Below are 25,394 nucleotides of genomic sequence, written 5' to 3'. Positions count from 1 at the left end.
GCTCTAAGGAATTCTTCAGTTCTGGGAAAGTTTGTTAGATTATAACATTGATGATGTCTTTCCTTTAGTTTCTCTGTTTCTCCTACTATTTGGATGTTCTGTTATTTGTATATTATTGTCTGAACTGGTCAATTTTATTGTATAGTCATTCATACCTTTACATCTTTTTGTTATTTTCCCTCTACTTTATGGACATTTCCTCAGTTTTATTTTCCAAACTTTTACGGATTTTTTTTTTCATTTCTGCTAGCACATGTTTGATTTTTCAAGACTTCTCTTTTGTTCTCTTTTTAGAAAATACTATTGGGTTGGATTGGTGCAAAAGTCATTGCAGTTTTTGCAGTTATTTTTGACTTTTTAAACCGCAATGACTTTTGCACCAACCTAATATTCTGTTTTTGCTTCATTTTTGCAATGTTTTTTCTTATCATTCTCAGGATATAATGATAATGTGTTGTTATGTTTAACCGTTTGTCTTGCTGTGTAGTCTTGACTTCCTCTAAGTAATTTTTTGTTCAGTTCCGTTTTGGTCTCTGTCTTTTGTGTGTTAGAAGCTTTCTTCAGATGTCTCATAATCCTTGGTTGTTTGCTTATTTTTTAAGTGTGGATATCTGAAAAGCTGTTTGGAAGTGTGTGTATGTACGTGTGTGAGCATGTGTGATTTGTCATCTGTGAGCCTCACAGTAAGGTGATCAAACTGACTGGGATATTTCATGATGAAGTCTCCAATATTAGTATCTTTGGGTCTTCTCTTCCTTTCAGGTTGGTCAGATTCCACAGAGATACATCCTCCAGTTTCAAGCCTCGAGGACGAAGGGCAGTCTGGGATTTCAGGAGGTAAGAGGACGCAGGTCTCAGCATTCACTACGTGAACATTTTCAGGAAGATACTTCTGCCTTCACTATCCTGGGGTTCCCCTGTCAAAGATCCTCTGTTTTCCCCTCACCAGGGAACAAGCCTCCAGCCTTTTGCCTGAAAATCCGAGGATTTAACTGCTTTTAAAACCACTTTCTACCAGTCTTTTTTATTTATTCAATCCCCCTTATATTCACTTCCAGAAGTAACTAGTGCCACCAATTCCTGAGCCTTTCGGGGATTCTGGGGTGTAGATTAAATGGTTTTGGCTTTCCTCATCTCCTACTCCATGTTCTTTACCGCTCTCCCACCTGCTTTATAGCTTCTCATAATGTGTTGCTGTTATCTTCTCTTTCATTCTCTTGCCCCTGCAGTTACACCTTGCCCCCTATCTCCTGCCGTTGTTGGTGAATACCTTAAACAATACAATTTTAGAAAGGCTTTAACTTTGCTTTAGTGGAGTTTCAGGAAAGAGCAACAATGGATACAGGTGTTCAGGCTGCCATTCCCACCCCCGCCCACCCCCCAAGTCCCTTAATCAATTAGTAGAGTCTTTTATTATTATCAGTTCCATATATCATGTATGCTCTGCTCAGGAGCTAACCTGTACAGTCCAAGAAGGCAGGAACTGTGTCTATCTGGTTTACTGTGGTATTTCATCCTCCAAAAGACAGCCTGGTATATAAGGAAGTATCAATAAATATTTACTAAATTTATGCATCAACAAATGAGCTGCCTTCAGAGCCATTATTACATGAAAATTTTTCCTTAGTGTGTACAGATGGCCACAAGACTTGTGAAAAGATGCTCAATGTCACTAATCATCAGAGAAATGCAAATTAAAAGCACATCTGTCAGAATGGCTATCTTCAGTAAATCAACAAACAACAAATGTTGGCTAGGATGTGGGAAAAAGAAACTCTCGTGTACTGTTGGTGGAATTGCAGATTGGTGCAGCCTCTATGGAAAACAGTATGGAGGTTCCTCAAAAAAATTAAAAATAGAACTACCGTATGACCCAGCAATCCCACTTCTGGGTATTTAGCTTAAGAAATCCAAAACACTAATTTGAAAAGATATATTTATCCCTATGTTCATTGCAGCATTATTTGCAATAGCCAAGATATGGAAGTAACTTAAGTGTCCATTGATAGATGCTTGAATAAAGAAGATGTGGTATATATAGTGGAATATTACTTAGCCGTAAAAAAGAATGAAATCTTACCATTTGTGACAATATGGATGGATCTAATGGGTATTATGCTAAATGAAATAAGTCAGACAGAGAAAGATGGATACCATGTGATTTGACTTATATGAGTAATCTAAAAATCAAAAAAACTAACAAACAAAACAGAAAGAAACTCATAGATACAAAGAACAAACTGATGGTTACCAGATGGGAAGAGGGTTGGGGAGCTGGGTGAAAAAGGTAAAGGGATTAAGACGTACAAATTGGCAGTTACAAAATAGAAATGGTGATGTAAAATGCAGTGTAGGGAATATAGGCAATAATAGTTTAATAACTATGTATAGTGACAGATGGATACTAGACTTATTTGGGATCATTTCATAAGTTATAACTGTCTAACCACTATGTGGTACACCTGAAACTAATATAATATTGAATGTCAACTGTAACTGAAAAATAATTTTCCTCAATGATTAATGTCAAGATTTCATCCTTGGAAACTGAATTGTACAAGTATGTGGAAAGAGCCAAAAGGTGTTTAATGCCAAGACATGTGACCTAGAAGAGTGAACTGAACAGGTAATGACAACACCTTTTTTTTTTTTTTTTTTTTTGCTTCTAAACAATGTGTGGTATCAAATTATGAGATTGGTTTCCTTGTTTGGTGTGCAACAAAGTCTGAGGTCAATTCACACAAAGAAATAAAGTCCAAAAGTATTTTGAGTAAACTTGGTTTCGTTGGCCTAGGTATATAGGGCCCAATTTTTGGATGTATGAGATTTTGCAGGTAATTTGGAAGCAAACAGTGTATGATTTGGGGCAAACCATTTAGGCTGCAGATTTCCAAGGATGAAACCTTGACATTCATCATTTTCCTGTCAGAAAAAATAAAGTTGACTGGGTGAACTCTCACTGCCTTTTCGGCCATGGAGCATGACTCTAAGTCTTTGGGGGGCAAGGTGTGACTGCAGGGGCAAGAGACAGGGGTCCATGTAGGCAGGAGGGAAGGGGTACTAAGAGTAGCAACTTCCCTACAGCGAGAGTGGGGTCAGGCAGCTGGGCGTCTCTCCTTGGCTTGAAAGGGCAATATCAACAGCCCCAAACATTTATTATGCGCCTACTCCATGCCAGTCCTATGCTTTATACACATCCCCTCATTAGATCCTTGCCATAGCCTTGTGGGGTTGGTAGTGATAACGATAACATCTCCATTTCCCAGGTAAGAAAACTGAGTCACAGGGCGAGGAATATAGCGCAGACATTCCAAGTCAGTTTAGCCGCAGAACGACAAGAGGACAATGGCAAAGGAGGCCAGAAGGGCATACATTCCCCATAGCCAAGTTTTATTATAACAGCTGGGGAGTGATGGAGGTATACGTGAAAATCAGTCAGCAAGCGGTTTTCTGGTGCTTACTCCATGCTGACTGACCAAAGTTGCCAATTTAATTATCAAAACGTTGTTAAATTATTGATCAACAAAGGGTGAGAAAATAAGTTTTTCTTACAGACAGTTAAAATAGAGCTAGGATTGGGGTGACCGGATGGCTCTGTTGGTTAGAGTGCGAGCTCTGAACAACAGGGTTGCCGGTTCAATTCCCACATGGGGCAGTAAGCTGTCCCCTCCACAACTAGATTGAAGACAATGAGCTACCGCTAAGCTTCTGGCCGGATGGCTCAGTTGGTTAGAGCGTGGGCTCTCAACAACAAGGTTGCTGGTTCAATTCCTGCATGGGACGGTGGGCTGTGCCCCCTGCAACTAAGATTGAAAACGGTGACTGGACTTGGAGCTGAGCTGCGCCCTCCACAACTAGATTGAAGGACAATGACTTAGAGCTGATGGGCCCTGGAGAAACACACTGTTCCCCAATATTCCCTAATAAAATTTTTTTTAAAAAAAGGTTAAGACTAAATTAAAAAAAAAAAAAAGCTAGGATCATTCTGAGGATTAGAACATTCTGGTGACTGAGTGATCAACGTAAGTGATTTTAAAGTAAGTGATTTTTTTTGACTCACTCTGGGATGAGTACTTTTTTCAACCTCATTGGCTAATTTTTTTTTTTCTAAAACCCAAGTAAGGCAAGAAGACCTGGTGCCTCTTTCTGCAACGACTAAGGTACGCTGACCTCGCTCTGAACTGGGTGTGATGGGGCTCAACCTCCAACAGACTCTGATTTGAAACCCTGAAAGCATTTGGTTGAAGTTTTGATATCACCTTGCTTTATTGTTATTTCCTTCTTTGACTACAGAAAGGATATTCTGGTTTTCGGTTCATTCTTTTACTCAAACCAGAGTGTAGGCTTTGGAGCCAGCCAGCCAGTGTAAATCCCAGCTTTTAGTTCTGTTTTTCATTTGCTGTATAACCTTAGGCAACTTAAAGTCTCCAAGCCGAAGTTTTACAATGATAACCTACGTCACAGGGTTTTGTGGGGATTAATGAGATAACACAAGGCACACAGTAGGCGGTATCTACCATTATTATCACAGGCATTTACAGAGTCTACGTGTGGATATCTCCACCTGCAGGCCTGTATTAGTTCTTAGGTTGCGGTGGAGGGGATAGAGGTCACTGAAAAATACAATCCCTCCTGTGTAAGTGTGCTTGGAGATCTCTCTCTCTCTCTCTCTCTCTCTCTCTCTCTCTCTCTCTCTCTCTTTCTCACGCACTCACAAAGTTAAATGCTTTGAACAGCAATTCGAGGATGGCATGAGAGGCAGAGATAGCTCCTGCTGCAGGAATTTTGGGGAATTCACTGAGCAGAACTGATCCATGAAGTCTTCCTGTTTTAAGGGGTTACACTTTCATGGCTGGTGGGGCATAGACCAGGATAAAGAAATAAACAGTGTGTGTGTTTGGGGCCGTCAGAAGACCTGTCTGGCTGGATTGGGATGCATGAGTCGGGAGGCAGTGGGCAATAAGGCTTCAAAGTAAGCTGGGGCCACCCATCATCATCATCATCGTAGTATTAACAACGGGAATGGCAATCACTATTTCGCCTCTCCTGTGTGCAGGCCAAGTGCTTATGCTACATTCTTTCCATATATTATCTCACTTAATCCTCACTACAACCCTATGATGTAGATATTATTATCACAAGTTATCAAGGAAACAGGCTCAGAAAGGTTGGTTAACTTGCCCTAGGGCACATACCGTATTTCCCTGAAAATAAGACCTAGCCGAACAACCAGCTCTAATGTGTCTTTTGGAGCAAAAATTAATGTAAGACCCCATCTTATTTTACTATAAGACCAGGTAATATAATATAATATAATAAATATATTATAATATAATATAATATAATATAATATAATATAATATAATATAATATAATATAATATTAGTATAATACAGGGTCTTATAATAATTTTTGCTCCAAAAGACACATTAGAGCTGATTGTTTGGCTAGGTTTTATTTTCGGGGAAACACGGTAGCTAGAAACTGAAAGGCCCACAATTTGCACGCACAAATATACTCACAGGGACCCAGGCTCAGACGACAGACAGTTATGTCCCTCCTCAGCCTTTGCTTCCCTCCCCTCTAGCTGAGCTAGGAGCTAGTTCTTTCCTTTGAGAGGTCCACTGTGACAAAGTAACCTCTTTGCTCATCCACCCCACCTCTGCCTCAAATATTCCTGTGGCTTTAGTCCCCAGGACTGGCAGCCCAGAGGGCAGGGCTGGGACTAAGATGAGGGGAGTGAGGTGACAGGGAAGTATTTAAACAGGCAATCACTATCAGGGCCAGCCCTGCCCTTGAGAGTAAGCACCTCCTGGAATTTTGTGCCCTAGCTGCCTCACTTGCCTTGCCCTAGTTGTGACCCTGAATGGGGGTGGGAGGCTTTGCAGCTTTGCCGTGTGGACCAAGAAGCCCCTTCTATTCCAAAGTCAGGCAGAAATTTCTAGGACCAGGCCACTGCTCTCCTTTCTGTCCCCAGTTGAACAGGGGGGGCAGGGTTTGGTCTCAGATAATCTTTCCATTGTTTAAACCCACCCACCCTTCTTGTCCCTGTACCCTCCAAGCAGCCACGCTCCCAGGCCTGGCTCATACTCTCCTGCACCTGGATGGCTGAACCTGGTAGCACAGCCTCCAGCATGGTGCCCTCTCCCCCACGCCCAGGGGGTGGGGGCAGCTGGTTGGTCCCAAAGGCCTGTGAAGAGAGCCACCTGGTTATGCCCCAAGGGCTGGGAAGTCCAGCACTGCTCGCCCTCGCCCTCTAGAGGCTTGGGGTGGCACTGGGTGAGGTGCTCGGGAGGGGTCTTGATTGAGGAGGGGGCCCTGGGCTTCCAAGAATGACTGAAAGATGGCCATAGTCAGACAACAACTTCATCTGAAACCTGTTGCTGGAAAATGCCCAGCAAGGTGGTGCTGTCTGCTCAGGCAGAAGGGGGGGTTCAAGGTCCTCACCTCTGGGCAGGTATGGAGTGTTCTTCCTTCTGTGAACCAGAAAAGTTGCTCCATAGCCCGCACCCTGCCGGCTCAGCTGGTCAGCCCCTTTCCCCTTCTCATCTTCCCCTTGGGCAGCTTCAAGGAGGCTGGAGGCTGTCCCTGCCAGCGCTGGGGGAGGTGGGGACAACTGCGGCTCTGTCCTCTGACAGCCAGGAATCCCTAGAGGAGCTTTAGGCCAGGAGGACAGGATAGTTGAGGAGGGTGTCCCAAGGTGGCTTTGTGAGGACAGAGCCTGGAAAGATGGTGGGAGAAATCTTCAACTCCTGGTTGATTAGGACAGAGAAGGAAGAGGAGGATGACATGGGGAGAGAGCCTGGGAGAGTGGACAGAGGTGTGGAATCACTTAAATCTTTCCAGGCTGAAGGACTGGGTGCTGGAGACCTGGGCTTCCAGAGGAGATTGACGGGCCTACCCAGCTTCCTTGTAATACATAAATCGTTTGCATATCTGCTCCCCTGGCCCCATCAAGGTACCCTGGCCTCACCTCAAATTGTCCATTATTTGGCTGAGGCATTTGGGGGGGCGGGCTTGGCCCCACTCTCTTGCTCATTCTTTTCCTTACCTGGTCCTCATTGCAGCAAAAGAAAAGGTATATAGAGGGAAAGAGGGACTTGCTTCCTGGGTGGTTTTTCAGCCTCAGTTCCATTAGGAGACCAGAGAGTCCTAGTTTTGGGATAGAGGAGGAAGAGGGTCTATGGAATGAGTCACAGAATTGTCTGACCAGCCCAAGTGCCAGGCCAGTAGTAGAGCAAGGGCAGAACTTCTCCTAGAGCCTTATCAGGTGCCCCCAGGTAATGGAGGTGGGGGGATACCCAGAGAAAAAGCAGGACTGGCTTGAGTATCCTGGAAGTCTTGGGGGGAAGGACCCTTATCCTCACAGTCTGTGCTGGGACACCCCCAGTCTTACGCCCCGCAGTGCCTGGGCCCAGGCTAGGCGGGTGTCATCTCTTTTCTCAAACAGTGGCTCTGGGCTCTCCTGCCCAAGTGGATGTCAAAGTGGAGGCACAGGCCCCGTCCTCAAAAGGTCCTGTTGTGCCTGGAGTGTGGCTGGGGGTGCTGGGGCACGTGGCCTAGGGCTGAGGTGCTCTCTCATCCCCTCCCATCAAGAAAGGGTCTTTCTCTCCATTTCCCACAAACACTTGCTTTGCCACTTTACAGCCTTCTCATTCCATTCCCCTGCTGCCCTGCTCTCGGCCCTACCACACCCCTGACAAATTCCTTCCCCCACTTCAGCTCCCAGATCAGAGACACAGGCACCCCACCCACCTCCTCTCCTAAAGAGGGAGGCCTGGGAGCTGACATCCTGTCTGTCCTCTCCTCCTTGCTCTTCCCTTCCTCTCCCCTTCTCTCCCACCCCCTGACATTTCATCCAGGCCATGAATGGGCCTAGAGACCTCTAGATAAACATCCTGCTGCTATCATCCCATAAACCCCCCAGAGATGATGAGGTTGGTAGGCCTCTGCTTATCTAACTTAAATCCTTCTTGCTGCAATCCCAGCTGGTCTGGTTGACGGTAATGGGTAAACTCAGGCTGTAGGTCAGACAACGAACTGAAGAGTATGCTCTTCTTTGCCTTCCTGCCCACCTATACTCCAGTAATTTTTACAGCATCTCTAAAATGTGGTCCCAAGTGGTGCTCCCTGGTCCTCCCTCCATCTCTTTCAGACAGCCAGGTCACGGGCCAGAGTGTCCACAGCTTACATCCTTACTGCTTGCTCCCCATCCCCTACAGCTATGGACTGAGAGCCCTAACAGGGCTTTAGAAGTCAGTCCACCCTTTACTCTCTGGAGAGGATGTTGAGGCCAGAGACGGGCAGTGCCCTGTTCCAGGTCACACAGCAAGGCAGTGACAGCTCCTGGTTTTGAACTTAGTTGTTCTGACCAGCACAGCCCCACACATCTGAGGAGCTGCTCAGGCAGCAGCACTGCTTAATGGCAGGGCTGTATAGACATTCTTTGTATGAGGGGCTTTCCAGGTAACTCCTGTGGTGGTATTGGGGGGCACATCAAGACTCTGCACAGCTCTGGTCAGTTTGCTTAGAGCAGCTGGATTTCTCAGAACACTCCTCTCTTTTCTGAGGGGCCCCGTCATGGGTGGGGGTGGTGGCGGTGGTGTGCCTGTGGTTTATTAGTCCCTGTGGCCTTCAGCCTGGAGATCTGAGGAGCAATGGAGAGGAGATTGGTGGATGAGGGTCACGTAGTGGGGGAGCAGCTCCTACAGGGCAATGTCAGAGGCTGACTCACTGTGCCTACCTCTGTCCTCTTTAAAGCCTCAGCTCATGCCAGTGTATTGGGGGAAGGGGTTGGTGCCCCTCACTGTACTCGTTGCTCTTTCTAGAGCTGCCACTCAACTCCCCTAGCATCCAGATGAGCAGGAAACTGTCCCATCTCCTCAGAAACCTCCCTTCTGCAGGTTCAGCCTTAGTCCCCGGAGGGCCATTGGGAACTGGGGAGAGGTGAAGACCATCTTTCCCTCTTGCTTGTCCCGCACTGCCTAACCTGGCCCCCAATAGTGAATGGGGGAGTGGTGGACAGTCACCTCTGAGGGGGCTCTGAGAAGTTTAGGCTTCTCACAGGCACACAGAACGGCACTCAGCCAACAGGACTGGCCAGGAGGTCCCCTGGGACAGTGGGGGCTGAGAGAAAGGAGGGAGAGTGAAGGAGGAGAGGAAGGATAGTGATAGCCAAGGAAAGAGAGAGACGAAGGGAAAGGAAAATGCTCTGATGGTTCATAACTGTGATCTGGGTACTGGGGATTGCAATTCCAGCCCAGGTTTGGGGCTGCCCGTGTCCGCCATTTTTTCAACAGTGGCTACAGCGGTGAGGTCGTTGCTATGTTGGGTGTGGGCTACACTTATGTATGGAAAGTAGGGGGAGTCCTGGCCTGGTCTTCCCAGGAGTGGAGGAGATATGGAGGCATGTAGAACAGGGCCCCAGACAGGCTCATTCTCAGCTGGGAACTGCACATTCCAGCCTAGAGTCGAGAGTGGACTGGGGCAGGGCAGACATGCAACTGGTACAGCCCAGCACAGCCACCTGATTGGTAAATAGCTGCTGTTCCAGCCCCTGACCCCCTGTATGTCTCTCTGGCCATCGCAGTCCCTTCTTGGGTCCCTTGGACCTCCCCACTATCCGGAAACTGAGGGGTTTCTGCATAGCTCAGCAGATGTCCCCAGCTCTATGTAAACTGTGCCCAGGCCATAATGGAAGTTAAATATTTTAGCCATCATCCTGAGCGGGGGGGCGGGGGGGGGGCAGATGTGTCAGAGCTGGAGCTGCCCAGGGCCAGGTTTTGGGTCTTGGGGAAGCTGGCAGCAGGCACAGCAGCCTAGAGCGTGCCCTACCCTACCTTTCCTGGTGCTTAGGACCATCCAGGGGACCTCAGGAGGGCATGGTTCACACCATCTGTACCCTCTGAAGAGTACTACTGAGCCCCTCCACCTAGGGAGGAGGAGCAAACACTGGAGCCCTGGGCCCAGCAGCTGACTGACCAGCTGTACATGGCACCTTGTGCCAGTACCCTTCCTAGGCACCGCCTGCCTCCCCAGCTCGCTAGTCAGCTCTTGGGGGCAGAAGCCCTGTGTATCTCAAAGGTGCCTAGCTTCGTGCTGGACTCGGAGTAAGTGATTAAGTGGCCCTTGGAGAGGTAGAAATGGCACCAAGCTCTAAGTCAAGAGATCTGAGTGTAGGTGTTGCTTCTGTGTAGCTGTATGGCTTCAGACAACTCTGGGCCTCATTCTGCTCATCTGGCCAGTGAAGGGATTTTCAAACTTCTTCTTTAGCAGTGGAGCCTTTTCTTCAAATGAAATCCTGAGTAAAACTCCAATCAGTGAGGCAGATAAAACTGGGTATGCTGTGTCTGCCCACTCCCAGCCCTCCCCCACCTGCCCCACCTCTGAGGCCCCCCCAAGGCGCCCAGGAACACAGTCTGATGTTCTCACACAGATACCCCTTGATTGTCTGCTTTACTGGTTATGTCGAGGACATTACGCCAGGCTGCTCCTGGGAACTGAGGGGAGGTCTTCCTCACTCCTCCTGGCCTGGCCTACACTTCTGGATGTGGGAAGGCAGGCAGAATGGTGGGGGTGACTCCTCTCAGGGGGCCAATCATTAACTGGCTTTATCTTTGTGAACCATAGTAGGGGGCCTGGGTCATGGGCTGGGCTTCCAGCTCAGGCCCAGGGGCTCACTAGGGGAGGAAAAAAAGGACACTTCTTGCTAATAAGTTGGGGGCACTTTAGGTCCCTCCCTCTCCCCCCCATTCCCTCCAGGATTTCCTTGAAGAAACCTACATAGCAGCCAACTCAGTGACAAGCCGGTCACACAGTTGCTTCGAAGAAAGGCTAAAGCAGGAACCAAGCCAACATACCCCCACCCCTAGTCATCTTTGGCATGCATTGTGTGATTTCTTTCTTTTTTTAAATAGGGGGATGGAATAAACCCATTTCCCCATTTCTTTCTGTTTGACTTTAGCTAAATGATAGTGGGTGTGCATTTTCTGAAAGTCCCCCCCACCCTTTTTCAGCCTCCCCCCCCCCACTCTGGGCGGTTATTTCTCAGTCTAGTTGTGTAGGACACAGCTCCCTGGCCCATGCTGGTATTCTGAGCCTTGTGCTCTCCCCGCCTGAGGTAGTCAGTCATCGATCGGCCGCTCACAGCAGCTCACGGCAGCTCTCCCTGGCTGCTGGCCATTCACGATGGTTGCCGGCCACTCACTGCGACACAGACGGCCCACGGCAGCAGACAGCAGCCCATGGCAGCCCATGCCAACCTCCGGCTGCTCACCAAAGCCCAGCTCCAGGGAGAGAGGTTCACAATCTTAGGCTGTTGTTCACAATCTTAGCTATAGAGGGCGCAGCTCACTGGCCCATGTAGGAATCGAACCAAAGATCTCAGTGTTAGGAGCACAGCACTTCAACCACCTGAGTCACTGGGCCAGCCCCTGAAAGTTTGCTCACACAGAGGGGTAGGGACAAGAAAAGGGGAAGGAAAGTAACATTATGTGACACTTACTACATGTCAGGATCTTTGCTTAATATTCTCTGTCCCTTGGTATCCACAGGGGATTGGTTCCAGGAACCCCCCCCCTCCCCCCGCAGATACCAAACTCCTCCATGCTGAATCCCTCGAATCCTTGGGATACAGCGGGCAGACTTTGTCTCCCTATAACCCTGGGATGTAGGAACCATGACTCCCATTTTACAGATGAGGAGACTGAGGCTCAGACAGATGAAGTGACTTGTGCAAAGTCCCAGCTTGGATGTGGTGAATCAAAACTGAGTCTCGACTGTCTGGCTTTTTCCATTGCAAGCTATGCAGGTGGAAGGTGGGGCAGGGGAGTTAGTGGGGCCTTTTCACAGTGAGGGTTCACCAAGCCAGTGTCTTTTCCAAAAGGACAGAGGTTCTGACCTCCCAGGTAAGAGAAAAAGCAGTCCCTTACCTGCTGGAATTTGAGAGTTCCTTGGAACCACATCTCCGGTGCACCACTTGGTGCTGTGCCTCAGATTTCACTATTTGTGCTGGATTTCTTTGAGTTAAGCATTGTCCTCTCTAGGAGCCTTTAAGAATACACAGACTCTGGAAGATGTGATCCTTTGCATCAGTGATCTCAGTTGGAGTGTTTGGTGGAGCTGTTATGGAGCCTTAAAGCTTAGGGAATGTGACCTCATGCTTTTACCAAGGAGTAGGCTGAGGTTCAGAAAGGGGTGCTCACTTGGCCAAGGTCACACAGCATATAGCAGATGTGACTTTTTTGCCCAGTGCTGTTTCCAAGTCTCCACACATCTGTGGCAGGCAACAGGAAAGCTCTGGGCACCTGCTGAGGATAGGGAGAAGACAAAGCTGGAGAAAAGGTCTTTCTGCTTTGTGCCCTGCCCCAGCAGAGTGTACCTGTGCTTGTCACAGGCTGCTGTCCTCTGTCCTCCTCCTCTCAGCCCTGGGCAAACAAAAGCATTGCTCAGTGTGCAGGCTGGACCTACCTCTAGTGTCTGGTTGTTTGTTTAAATTCTCTGGCAGAGACATGTTGTCCCAGAGGGCGGGGAAACCAGCGTGGGGCTCACCCCCTGAGGGAATGTCATTGTCCCTGTGGGCTTTGGCTGGGAATGTTTCTGAAGAAGCCCTAACCCCCTTCCCTGCCTAGCTCTCAAGTCTCTATCAGAGGAGCAGGGGGAGAGTTATGTGAGCGATCAGAAGCCTCCAGACCTCACTTCCCCTGCCTGTTCTCTATCCCCACTCCACTCAGCTGGCTAAACTCCTGCTCTTCCACCCAGACTCAAGTGTCACCTCCTCCAGGAAGGCTTCCCCTCCTCCCAGCAATTATGCGCTCCCTTTGGAGAGTTTCTATTTTCAGTTTATTCTTTATTTCACCTCCACCCAGAAAGCCCCTTCTACAGTGTTGCAGCCCCAGGGCCCAGCCCCAAACAGGGCTCATCGGCTGAGTTTAATACTTGCTCGTGGAATAAATATCCTGTATTACCTTCCCGATGCCCATTCCAGCCAGTTTGACTGCAGCAAATCTACCAGGCAGGTATTTTCACTCCTGATTTACAGACTAGGAGAACTGTCGGTCAGAGAGGTTGAGTAACTTGCCTAAGGTCACATAGTTAAAAAGTGGCAGAGCCAGGAGTGCCACTTGGGTCCATTCAGACCCAAAGCTGCTGAGCTGTCTTACTTAGGTGTCCCTGTATCTCCTATAATATCGGCACAGTGCCTGGTGCCTGGTGGGCCTTGGAAAAAATCTACAAGTTGGAATGAAATTGCTACTAGGGAGGACCCTGGTCGGAAGGGAGGATGTAGCATTAGGAGCTGCCACCTTGGGATATCACTTTCTTCCCAGCAGAAGGGATGTGGGCTGGTACAACAATGGGCAGGATGGGGATCTGACTTTGAGGGGTCGCAAAGACAGGGGGGTCGGCAAGTACACAGGCCTGGGGCTGTCAGGCAGACGCAATCCAGGGAGACAGCTGGTGTTAGGGAATGAAACTGAGGCCCAAGAAGGAGAGGCAGAGACTTGGCTGGTGGGGCGGGGGCTGTCGTGGGTAAGTGTACTCCCCTAGACAGCAACCCTACCTGGCCCCTTTGCCCCCTCTCCTGCTTGCTCCCCATGTCATACCCTCCTTCTCCTGACTGGCTCCTCAAGGGAGTTGACCTTTCCAGCTCCCTCAGCTCCCATCTAGTTATAAATTGGCATTGTTACCTGTCATCACGGGAGTCAAACCTCCAGGTCTGCATGTGGCTAAGATGCTGGCACTGGAAAAGAGGCCCTTCACCTTGGCATTTGCTTTGTCTCTCCATTGTTTTGTTGCGAAGGTCTATTTGGAGAGAGAGAAAGAGAGAGACCCACAGGCAGACAGAATTGAGGGGAACCAACCCAATTCTCTTTCCATCAGTTCAACAGGTTTGTGTTTCTGCCCCTGCTGAGGATCAGATTCATGTCCTTCTCTGTACATGGGGGTCGGAGAATCAAGTGAGGGAGAAGAACTTCCTTCCATTAGAGAAACCACTTGGAGAAATGTTTAGATAACAGCAAGACTCAGCGACTCTCCCTCACTCGGAAGGGGCTCTGTCCCTTTATCCATGGATTTGGAGGTTAACTGCCCACGCCCACACGGGCTGCGAGGGCTTCCCTGGACATCAGAGGTGACAGAACTTCAGGACAAAGTACAACTATTGTGCCTTGGGCCTGATCACTACTTCCTTTGTTTGGGCCCACAGCTGGCGCCTGGCCACCTGTCACACTCTTCCCCACCTCACCTCTGCCCCTCTCTCCCACTCCCCCTCACCTGGAACACCTTCCCTTTCGTTCTAGACTCCTTCTGCACTGCGCAGAGCCAGAGGCTGAGGCCTCCCCAGGCAGGAGTGCAGCTGAGGTTGCCCAGCATGACCTCTGTTTGGGCTGTTCTCTGCTCCATGCCTCACCCCCCACCATGTTGTTGGATGAACTTGTGTCCCTCCGTGCCCTTGGGAGTCTCTGGAGGGATAGTCGGCCCTGACATTCCCTGCCCTGAAACCACCCGAGGAGGGCAGAGAAGTGGAATGAAGCTTGTGGATTAAGTCGGTGGGAAGAGAAGGTGCTATAGAGACAAGATTTGGTCTCATGATTATTGATTAGTTCCTTGTTCTGTGTGGTTTCTTGTTCCCGGTTTTGAAGACTCGGGTGCATTGGGCTCTCAATTTGATGATAATGTGGGCATTGGCTGGATCCATGACAGTGTATTGTTGTGAAAGCTGGGGAGGCCACATTGGGGGAGGGGATGAAGCATCAACCCCTCTTCTCCAAGTCATCACCAGGTTGTGTCTCTGAAATGAATGTTGGAGATGGGACACCCCTCCCCACTCTGGTGAAGGGTGCTTAAAACCCCTCAGGCCAGGCTGCAGTTCTGCTCCCCTCATTCCTCTGATGCCTTGGGCAGAGCTCACAGAGGGAACTTCAAATAGGCCATTGTAACACACATTGCTGAACGCCACCAAAGGGGGATGGTGGGCTCAAGTTGGGGGAGAGTCCTGTGGTTATTAAGTGACAATTGATGGCCACCCCTCCTTGGAACCCCTCCATCCTCCTCCCAACTTCAGGATCCTTTACTAAGACCTCCTCTTCAGGCCTCTCCAGGGGCCGAGGAAGTCTGAGAAGAGAAGGGATACAGAGCTGGTGCCACTGGGGGCCTCTTTTCTGGCCTCTGCTGGCCCCGGGGTAGGGACGATGCAGGGGGTCTCTGCCAAGGTGCCCACATCTTGAGCTCTGGAGGTGCGAGAGGCAGACCAAGTTGGGCAAGGAAGAAGTTTAGCAGCTTCCCTTCCATATCCCATGGAGCAGCTTGGAGCATGGAGTCTAGGTGAGGAAGCCTGCCTGAGAGAGGGCCGGGAGCCAACAAATAAACATTTACTAAAAAAGTAAATTGTAAAAAGACCTTGTTCCTGCTGCTGGGGAGACTGCCAGGGGGTGGACACAGGACTGAGGCATGAATGATGGAAAGGGTAGGATAGGGTTGGGGGAAGCCAGCCCCTCTGCTCATAGGGGCCTCAGGACACCACGCCTGTGGAACTGGGGTGCTAAAGGGGTAACCTCGCACTCCCACCAAACCACAGAATCATGCGCTGCAATGGAGACGGGCTGAGTAACCTCCTTGGATCATTTTGGTCAACCTGGGGGAAGTCGCTGCACTTTCATTCTCAGCCTAGGCCTTCACAGAGGCTACGTCATTCCCAGGTCAGGCCTTGGCCAGGTAAAGATGAATAATGACACTGATTGGTCCCTCTCTTCCCACAGGTATCAGAGACCCCTTTTGTTCCCTGGGGGAGCCTGGGAGCTGCTGGGTCCAAGCCCAACCAGGAATTTTTCCAGGCTGGTTTCTATATGCAAGGGTGGGGTGGGGGGCCTTGGGGAACACTTAGAGAAGACATGGGGCGTTGGGAGAGAGAAGAGAGGCCACCCGCTGGCAGAAGTGGGCAAGGGATCCTGGGGGACTGAGGGTTGCTGAGGACAAGCCCCCAATTCTGTTCAGAAGAGGAGCTGTGAGCCTGGGTTGGGGCTGATGGAAGCCTTGGCCCCCAGCCTGGTGGGAGCTCCGGGCAGCTGGCCTACAGACGTTCCTTAGTGATGGTGAGTAGGTTTGAATCATCACTCAGGCCCTGGCCTCCATCCGCCCCCACCAGCCCCTGGCCTCAGTTCCCTGGCAACATCTGGGCTAGGGGAGCAGGAACAAGCGCCTCTGTCTGCCCAGCTGCCTCTCCCCTTGGGCTCTGCCAGACTCCACAGCGCATACGTGGGCTTCAACAGGTCCTCTTCCCTCTGGGCCACTGACTAACCCCAGAACCACACAGCTTCCCGCTCTTAGCCCCACAAGCTTGGCGCCAAATACTTCCCTCCAGGGACGCCTCCTTGGACACTTCCCAAAGGACCCCAATCACCCCAGTCTGCTGGCTGCAGCTCATTCTGAATGTCAGCAGGCCAGCTGAGGACTCCAGATGGGCACATTGTCCAGATGGATATACCGGGCCCTCTGTGCCTAGCACTGGGCTCTCTGGACATGGGGCCATTGGAGCCCCCCAAATGCCACTGTTTGGGAGGTCAGAAATCGGGGGGATCAGGGGGTAATCTTTCACCCTCTTCCTGAGGCCCATTCCCTCTTGAGCCAGAGCTGGGGTGTGCAGATGGCAGTCACTAGGGGGCGCTCAGCCACCGCAGGGAAGCTTGGTGAACTTGGGAGAGCAGCATCTGCGTGAGTGAGGACGCGTGTGTCAGTTTGAGACTGTGTGTGGGGGGGAGGGGGGACCTGAGAGCGTTGGGGGGGGGAGAGCAGGGGTCACCCCAGGATTCCAGTAGATCTGTGTTTCTCTATACCTACCCGGCCCTGTCCGATCCCCCATCCCCACGCCCTCTCCAATATTCCCAGGAAAGGTAGGGAATACGTAGCTCTAGAGCCCTCTGTCCGCATATAACCTCACTTTCCTGTTCCCTCCCGGCAAATACCGCGTGTGAGTCTCCGGGCAAAGGGGATTAGATGGGTAATTTTCAGGCGGTGAAGCTTGGTGGGTGTCAAGCTTTCTCTTCTCCGGGGTGGGTGGGGGAGACTAGGATTCACTAGGTGTCCCCAGGCGAAGGCAGTGCCAACGGACCTGGCTGAGCGTGGAGCGGCTGGAGGCGGAGGGGTCCGATTCCTCCTCGGGGGCGTGTCAGAGGCGGGGTCCGGGAGGGCGGGGACCGAACCAGTAGGCCTTATCTAGGCGGCTGGTAGCGGTGAGAAGCGCAGAAGCTTGGGGCAGCCGGGCTGCGGGGAGGCCGCGGCTCGGGGGGCGAGTGGAGCAGGCGGCAGCAGCGCTCAGTCGGAAGACGCAGCAGCGAGACGGACGAACCCGCGGAGTCACCAGCCAGGGGTCTCCGCACTGGAATTTGATATTCATTTATCTACGGTTTACCCTCCTTTTTTCTTAAACATTTTAAAAAACCGTATTCTTTTCCGTTTTAATTTATTTTTGCTTCCCATTCCCCGCTTAAATCGGGCTGACCATTTGGGGAGATTGTTCCTTTACTCCCCCAAATCACTCCGGATTTTGGAAACCAGCAGAAAGAAGAAAGAGGTAGCAAGAGCTCCGGAGAGAAGTCGAGGAAGAGAGAGAGAGACGGGGTCAGAGAGCGCGCGCGGGCGAGTGAGCTACGAGAGGGACCGGGGTAAAGTGAGTGACCTGCTTTTGGGGGTGACCGCCAGAGCGCGGCGTGAGCCCTCCCTCTCCGGATCCCGCATCGGACCAGCAGCGCTGACGGACAGACAGACAGACACCGCCCCCGGCCCCAGCGCCCACCTCCTCGGTGGCCGGCGGCCGACGGGGGACGCGGCGGCGAGCCGCGGGAAGGAGCCGGAGCCCACGTCCGGAGGCGGGGTGGAGGGGGTCGGGGCTCGCGGCATTGCACTGAAACTTTTAGTCCAACTTCTGGGCTGTTCTCGCTCCGGAGGAGCCGTGGTCCGCGCCGGGGCAGCTGATCAGAGCGGAACCGGGAGAAGTGCTAGCTCGGGCCGGGAGGAGCCGCAATCCGAGGAGGGGGAGGAGGAAGAAGAGAAGGAAGAGGAGAGGGGGCCACGGTGGCGACTCGGCGCTCGGAAGCCGGGCTCATGGACGGGTGAGGCGGCTGTGTGCGCAGACAGTGTTCCAGCCGCGCGCGCGCCCCAGGCCCTGGCCCGGGCCTCGGCTCCGGGAAGAAGAGGAACCCGCCTAGGCGTGGAGGAGAGCGGGCCGCCCCGCAGCCCGAGCCGGAGAGGGAGCGCGAGCCGCGCCGGCCCCGGCCGGGCCTCCGAAACCATGAACTTTCTGCTCTCTTGGGTGCACTGGACCCTTGCCTTGCTGCTCTACCTCCACCATGCCAAGGTAAACGGCCGTGCCCGCCTGGCGCTGCGGGCCGCTGCGAGTCCTCTCCCGGCTGGGGACGTGCGTGCGAGCGCGCGCGTGGGGGCTCCGTGCCCCACGCGGGTCTTTCGGCACCGGGCGCGCGGCTTTCCCGTGTGTTCTCGTACGTGTAGGGGGAGGGGGCGCGCGCTAGGTGGGAGGGCACCGGGATAGAGTCTCACCGCCCACGCGGGCCCTGCCCACCCACCAGAGTCACCGCACGTACGATCTGGGCCGACCAGCGGAGGGCGGGAGCCGCAGGAGGAGGCCGAGGGGGCTGGGCTTGCGCTGCCGCCGGCTGCTGAAGTTTGCTCCCGGCCGCTGGTCCCCGAAGAACTGGAAGTCCGGGCGGCGGGGGCGGGAGCCGGAGCCCAGCGGGCAGGGGGGTGCTCGGACCTTGGACCGAGGGAGGGCTGAGAGCGTAGAGGGGGCAGGGCGCAGGCGCGAGAGGGGGCTGGCTGTCACTGCCACTCGGTCTCTTCGGCCCTCTCCTCGAGTTTGGGAAAAGTTTTGGGGTGGATTGCTGCGGGGACCCCCCTCTCCGCCAGGCCACCTGCGCGGCGCCACCCCCGCTCGTCCTCGCTCGCGTCCCGCTCCGTGCCCGCCCTCCCCCGCCCGGCCGGGCGCGCGCGGCGCGGAGCCGATTACATCAGCCCGGGCTTGGCCGGCCGCGTGTTCCCCGAGCCGCCGCGGCCCGAATGGGGAGCCGGGGCGGCGAGCGGCGCCCCTCCCCCCGCCAGCCCTCCGCGGGAAGGTGACCTCTCGAGCTAGCCCCGGCCAGAGGACCCAGAGAACCCTGTCCCTTCCCGCTGTCCCTAGCCCTTACCCCCCTCCTATGCTAGGAGGAATTTCCTAAGGCCCCTTGCCCAATTCCTCACTAGCGTGGAGAGAAGCCCCTGCCACCCCTTTAGTTTTTACTCCCTTCTGCTGAGAAGATCCATCTAACCTCTGTCCGGCCCCAGAGTCCAGGGAAAGGATGGTTTCTGTCAGAGTCAGGGTGCCAGGGCCCACTCGGGTGCTTTGTTGAGACTGTACCTCAAGTCCGGACTTGGTGACAGTCAGCTTCCCTCCCTTCCCCCACACTTCCGAGTGAGCTGCTCTTTAGCTTTTATGAGGGTGGGCCAAGGGAAGGTTTAAAGAGTGTCGTTACCCCACTTTGCACTTTTTGTAACAATGGTTTGAAATTTGCTGTGACATAGGCAGTGTAAGACTAGCCTTTTCTGAATCTTTGGAAGGAGCTCCTGCCAGCCTTGCAAACACACTTTGTCCTGGTAAAATGGGACATTGGAGCAGGAGCAGGTGGTTTTTTGGAACTCCAAACTTGCCCACCCAACTTGCTTCTCAAAGCCAGCTAAAGAGGTCATTTTTCCACCCTTCTTTTTACACCTTCCCTCAGCCAGAGTTCCCTTGGAGAGAAGCAGAAATGGGCTGGGGTCCCTGCTGCCACCCAGAGTTCCTCAGACCCTGGCACAAAGGCCTTGGCTCTGGGCCTCCAAGTTGGTGGGGGAAGGGGGAAGAGTGGCGGACTGGTCACAGTGTGACCTTCAGAGGCCCCCAGAGAAGGGCACCTGGCCCCTCCCTGCCCAGAAGCGCTCCTCCCTGTACCCCCTGGCCTTGGAGGGGAAGTTTCTATCCCCTTTCCTTGTTGGGGCCCAGGAGGAGTGGAGGGCATACAGAAAATGTTGGTAGAAGAAAGCCAGGGGGTGTCCTGGGGATGGGTGAGGGGCTGAGGGGAGACTCTGGGGGGCCCCTGAGGGAGCTGCAGTTGGAGGCTATCCAGCTGGGAGTCTGGAAACTGTTATCTGACCTTGGCCCTGGGGGCAAGGCTGGGGGATCTGGGGTACGTTGGGAGTGTGTGAAAGGCAAGAGAGATCCAGGCTGTGAGACTGCCTCTCAGAGGGTCTGCAGTTCTGTGGGCGAGAGGGCACCTCTGCTGCTCTGGATCTGCCCTTGAAGAGGGGCAGGTGGGGTGGGCAGTTAGTGAGAGCTGGAGATCCTCTGGACAGCCTGGGAGAAGCCTTTGCCTGGTGCTGTCAGGTCCACATGGTTGGGCTTGTTGACCTTCACAGCTTCTGGGGAGGGGAGGAATGATCTGGTGGGGGTGGGGAGGGTTGGGGGAGGCCTGCCGCCTTGGGAGTGCAGGGGGCCCCCTAGGGGTTGGGCATTGCTAGGGCATAAAGGGCTTTCCTGGTTGCATTTGAGGAAGGTGCCCAGGTGAGGGACTTGGGGACCCCTTCCTTCTTGGAGGGAGAAGAAACCAGGGAGCAAAGTAGGAGTGTGAAGCTTGAGGCTTTGGAGATAGGTTCAGGCCCTGGCTAGATTTGTACATGGGAAGAAATGGGGCTTCCCCTCCCCCGGGGCTTCCAGGGCTTGCAGATTTTACCTTTCAGGCAACCTGTGGGTTTGCCGACTCTGAGAGCTGAAGAGTTTGGATGGGGGAGGGTGGTGCCCTTCGGTCATCTGCACCCCCTCCCTTCCCAGCACCAGCTCACCCTGGTATTTGTCATGTCAGCAGGAGAAGGTCACCATGTTGTTTTTCTCGCCCCCAGTCCTTCCTTCCTGCCCCAGTCCAAATTTGTCCTCCTGTTTGACCTTAATACTTACCGGTGGCTTTGGACCAGGGAATCAGGGTGGCTGAGAGGATTCACTTACCTTAGGTCAGCAATGGGCCAGTGAGAGCCGAGAGAGGGAAATGTGGGGTAGGGGCGGGGACCTGGGCAGTGGAGCATTCTGGAGTATTCCTACTGCATTTTGAGCCTCTCACTCCTCGGAGTCTGGTCAGTCTTTATCTTGGGCTTCCGAGTTGGAGCAGTTCAAGGGTGGTGGGTGGGCTCTGTGCTATGGGGAGTCCACCGTACTGCCCAGTTCCTTTCAGAAGCCTTGGCAAAGCCAGAGGCTGTGGGCTGGGAGGGCCAGGGGAGGGAGCAGGGGCAGGGTGGCTTGTATGTCCCTGCTCAAGCCCAGGCCTCATTCTTTTGTTTTGTCTTCAGTGGTCCCAGGCTGCGCCCATGGCAGAAGGAGAGCAGAAAGCCCACCAAGGTGAGTTCCCTGGCTCTTGGATGGGGGTCCCTTTGCCACCCGTGGATTGGGTGAGGAGGCCTAATTACTTCTTTTCAGGTGGGGGGAAGGAACTGGGGCCCAGGAATTCAGGGACTGGGAAAGGACGATATTAACCCTTCATTCTGGGGGACTTTCTTTCCTACTCAGGCCTCTGCTAGGAATAGGACTACGGCCTTTTTCTCCTGTTCTTTCCAGTAAAGTTTTCTTTGGAGAGGGAGCTGTGAGCACAAACCAGGAAGACAAACAGTGTTCAAGGATCCCAGATGTTGTGGGAGGTGTCCCTTGTCCCCACTACCAGGCGAGGATAGCTGCTATTCCTTGTCACTTCCAACCCAGCCATGTTCCACCTTCGGGGCCTATGTGGAAGGGTGCTGTGACCCTTGCCACCCAGAGAGCTGGTTGTGTATGAGCTGGAGGTGTAGAAGGCCCAAACTCATGGGATCCCGTTCCCCAGTTTGCATTCCTTTGGGGATGGAGAGAGGAAGCCCTGCAGCCTCCCGCTGCCCTCCGGGTGGAGGAGCTTTGGGTGCTGTGAACTTCCCTCCGGGGCCAGCAGAGGGCTGGCTCTAGCTTCCAGGCGCCCCGCCCCCCTGCCCAAGCCTAGTCGGCCTGTCTTTTGTTCCCTGCGGTTTGAAGTAGGGAGCGTGCCATTTCTCTAGGGACGCCCAGGCTCTCCCCACTACTGAATGTGAAAGGAGTGCGTGATGCCACCCCCCACAGCTCCCCACCTCTGTGGAGGGAAGGCCCTGGGGTATTCCTCTAGGTGAGCTTCCCTGACCTAAATCCAGTGGGCTCAGGGTAGTGGCCAGGGCTGTGTTTGCACTCCCAGGCCGGTTCTGCCTCTTTCCTGGCTCAGAAACCCTTTCCTTGGCCCAGGGCCTGGCTTCCCGGCCACTTCACAACCTGTGCCACTGACAGGCCACCAGTTCCCAGTGGTCTCTATGGCCTGGGAGAGGCAAGACAAATAGTCTTTGTCGGAGAAAAGGTTGTCTTCAGAATTAAGGAAAACCATGGAAGTCTGATGTTGGAGTGTCTGTGTGTCCACGCCCTGTGCAAAAGCAGGATGGCTTCTTTGGAGGCAGTGGCTGGGGTGTGAAGGGTGCTGCTGAAGTTGCCCCCTTCCCCTCCTACGGGCCTTGGGAATTCCAGGGAGCTTTTCCAAGGAATTTTCTTCCAGGATCTTTTTACCCTCAGCTATCAGCTGCCATGGCCCAGGCCAGACTTTTCTGCTATCCTATCCTGGGTGGGGCCTGTGGCCCTGAAGCCTGGGCCACCTCTGTCTTCAACCATGACGAAGTGTCAGGTTAGTCATCTTCAAGATAGACTTGGCTTAGAAAAGGACTTCTTCAGATCCCTGGTCGTGTTTATACTCTTTTTTGACTGTGTTTCACCTTAACCCTTTTGGGGGGTTAGAGAAGAATTCTGTGCTGTTGCCTGGATGGGAGAAGTAGAGACCTCAAGCAAGGCCACAGACTGGCTTGGGAACCCTACTATTTCTGTTTTCACACCTGTGGCCTCCTCAGCCCCCTTCACCACCCCCCACCCCCCATCCACTTCCCCTCAACTCTCTAAATTCTTCTCACTTCACCTATTGTACACACAATCCTAGGCTCCTTTTCCTTTGCTCCTTGGAGGCAGGAGGAAGGGGAAACTCAGCTACAGTCTCTGGGGAAAGGCCGCCTTGGTGAGGTTCCAAACCTTGTGTCACCTGGGCTGAGAAAAGGGAGCTTGTTCTCAGGGCTAGAAATGGAAGACAGAACTCCACACGTTAGCCTCTGTTTCAGTGTCTTGAGAGCTCAGCCCAACTCACTTACACAGATGCACAGAGTCTGAGTTACAGAGAAGGAGGAACTGACTCAAGGTCACACCAAGTCCTGGCTAGAGCCCAGCCTCCTCTCTGGCTGGGTGCTGCTTCTTACCTCCTGTGTAGGGGAGACTCATTTTAGGGACAGGATTGCTATGTGAGGGTAGTGGGGGGGGGGGAGGGTGTGATGGTGAGTGGCAGGCTGGGCCACAATTTGGAGTAGTCATTCCAGAGGGAGTCCTGAGTTTATTTATTCTCAAGGGCCCGCCGCTGTGGCCCAGAATTACCCCTTCATGCTCCAATGCACCTCAGGCTCTGTGGCCAGCCTGGGAAGCTGTCTGCCCTGGTCTCCCTCCAGATCAGCTTCTAGAAATGCTCTGTGGCAGCAATGGCAGCACCGTTTTTTCCATGATGCAAGCAGTTTGCCCTCTTGGGCGGGGTTATCGGTGGCTGGCAGGGCCTGCTCAGTGTGCCCGCCCACTGCCACCTGCTGATTCCAAGCCGCCCCATTCACTGTGCCGATGCCCACTACCTCCTCAGCCCAGGTCTGGGGAGGGGTCTGGCAGGTGGCAAAGTGCCCCCTGAAGCTTCCCGTCTGTTTTCACATGATGTCAGCTAGGAAAGGCTTTGATGTCCGAGCTGATTTTAACTCTACCACTTACTAGAAATACGGACTTGGGGCAAAGTTACTCAGCCTTTCTGAGCCCCCCAGTTCCCCATTTGTAAAATGAATGTCCTACTAAAACCTCATAGTACCATGTCCGGAGCATTGTTTGAGATGCCAACTGTGGACTACCATACACAGTAATAAGTACTCCTTAAATGATTGTCGGTTGGTTGGTAGATTATGGCAGTGGCTGTGGAGAGGTTATAAGGAAATGGGAAGTAAGTTGGCCAAGCTAGCTGTTTCTCCTCTCGTGGGAAGCTGCACCCCCAGCGGGTATACTCTCACTCAGACTGTCTTTTGGCATCAACGTTGACCCAGGAATTGGCTCGGCCGTCATGGTGAGGCAGGGGGTCCGATGTGGCAGGCCATTTTCCTTGGAACCTGACAGTATCATGTGATCTTTGGCATAAAAACAGCCCTTCATCCATGTTGACCGTGGAAAGCTTAGGGAAGAACTTCAACCATAGTTGGAGGGACTTAAGTAGGTTTATGGAAGGACATGCCCTATAGGGGGTATCTCTCACAGAAACCCTGAGGAGTGAACTTCCCAAGCTGGTGGAGATAGGGACTGGCCATCTTTTGCGTGACCTCCTGGGCTCATGTGTCACCCCGTCCCATGCAGTGGTGAAGTTTATGGATGTCTACCAGCGCAGCTATTGCCGTCCAATCGAGACCCTGGTGGACATCTTCCAGGAGTACCCCGATGAGATCGAGTACATCTTCAAGCCGTCCTGTGTGCCCCTGATGCGGTGTGGGGGCTGCTGCAACGACGAGGGCCTGGAGTGTGTGCCCACTGAGGAGTTCAACATCACTATGCAGGTGGGTACCCGTGGGGAATGGGTCAGGGGGACACTTGGGAGGAGGAGCCAGACTCGCCTTGCCCGGCTCCTGGGCCTGAGTCAGTCAGGGGGAGGTGCGAAAGGTCTTGCCTCTTTTGGGAAAAATATGCCTGCATTTCCCAGTCCAGGTTTCCAACGAGCCCCGACCACCTCTTCCTCCTCCCTGACCTTTTTCTTCTTGGACTCAGGAGGAGGGTGACACCTGTTATAGCAGTGTGTTTTGTGTTTTATCCTCCCTCCCTCTTTGGGGCTCTGTTTGGGAAGCTGGATGAGAGTGATCTGTGGAGAATTGAAAAGCCAGTTGTTTGGTGCTGCCTGGTGACAGGGTCCATCTCAGCCTGGACAGGGTGGGAGGGAGGGGCTCTTGGGTTCCTGCTAGGGGTCAGGCTGAGCCTAGAGGGGATAAAAGGAAGGGAGGGGTGGGGAGTGGCGAGAATCCAGGACTTGAATTCCCAGCCTGGCCAACCCTTGTAGCCATGTCTGCCCTCAAGAGGAGCAGGGGCTCCTTGAGGTCAGCAGGGCTGGGGGAGTTGGGATGGGCCTGAGGCACTTTCTGGTACAGCCTCTGGTCCCCCTACCTCCACCACCCATCCCTGCTCTGTAGAACCCCTGGGTGCTACGTGGCAAGAGCCACAGGGGTGTCCCATGTGGGTATGG

General features: G+C 52.9%; 1 protein-coding gene across 4 annotated transcripts in view; it reads left to right on the top strand.

The window, feature by feature from the left end:
- The first annotated feature begins 791 nt into the window (after positions 1-791).
- Positions 792-25,394, top strand: part of VEGFA (vascular endothelial growth factor A) — a 32,650-nt gene continuing 8,047 nt past the window's right edge. The window contains exons 1-3 of one of the 4 annotated variants that reach the window (XM_081044359.1): positions 792-837; positions 21,358-21,406; positions 24,521-24,717. In XM_081044359.1, the coding sequence (XP_080900485.1) occupies positions 21,376-21,406; positions 24,521-24,717 (228 nt within the window). In that variant the 5' untranslated portion in view covers positions 792-837; positions 21,358-21,375. Of the gene's footprint in view, positions 838-17,252; positions 18,350-19,078; positions 19,122-20,571; positions 21,025-21,357; positions 21,407-24,520; positions 25,069-25,394 lie in introns of those variants that run through there. The other 3 variants (XM_081044356.1, XM_081044358.1, XM_081044357.1) reach the window with 3 other exon arrangements.

This window comes from Rhinolophus hipposideros (assembly GCF_964194185.1).
Source record: "Rhinolophus hipposideros genome assembly, chromosome: 3".
NCBI lineage: Eukaryota > Metazoa > Chordata > Mammalia > Chiroptera > Rhinolophidae > Rhinolophus > Rhinolophus hipposideros.
This window is presented reverse-complemented; position numbering and strand designations above follow the sequence as displayed.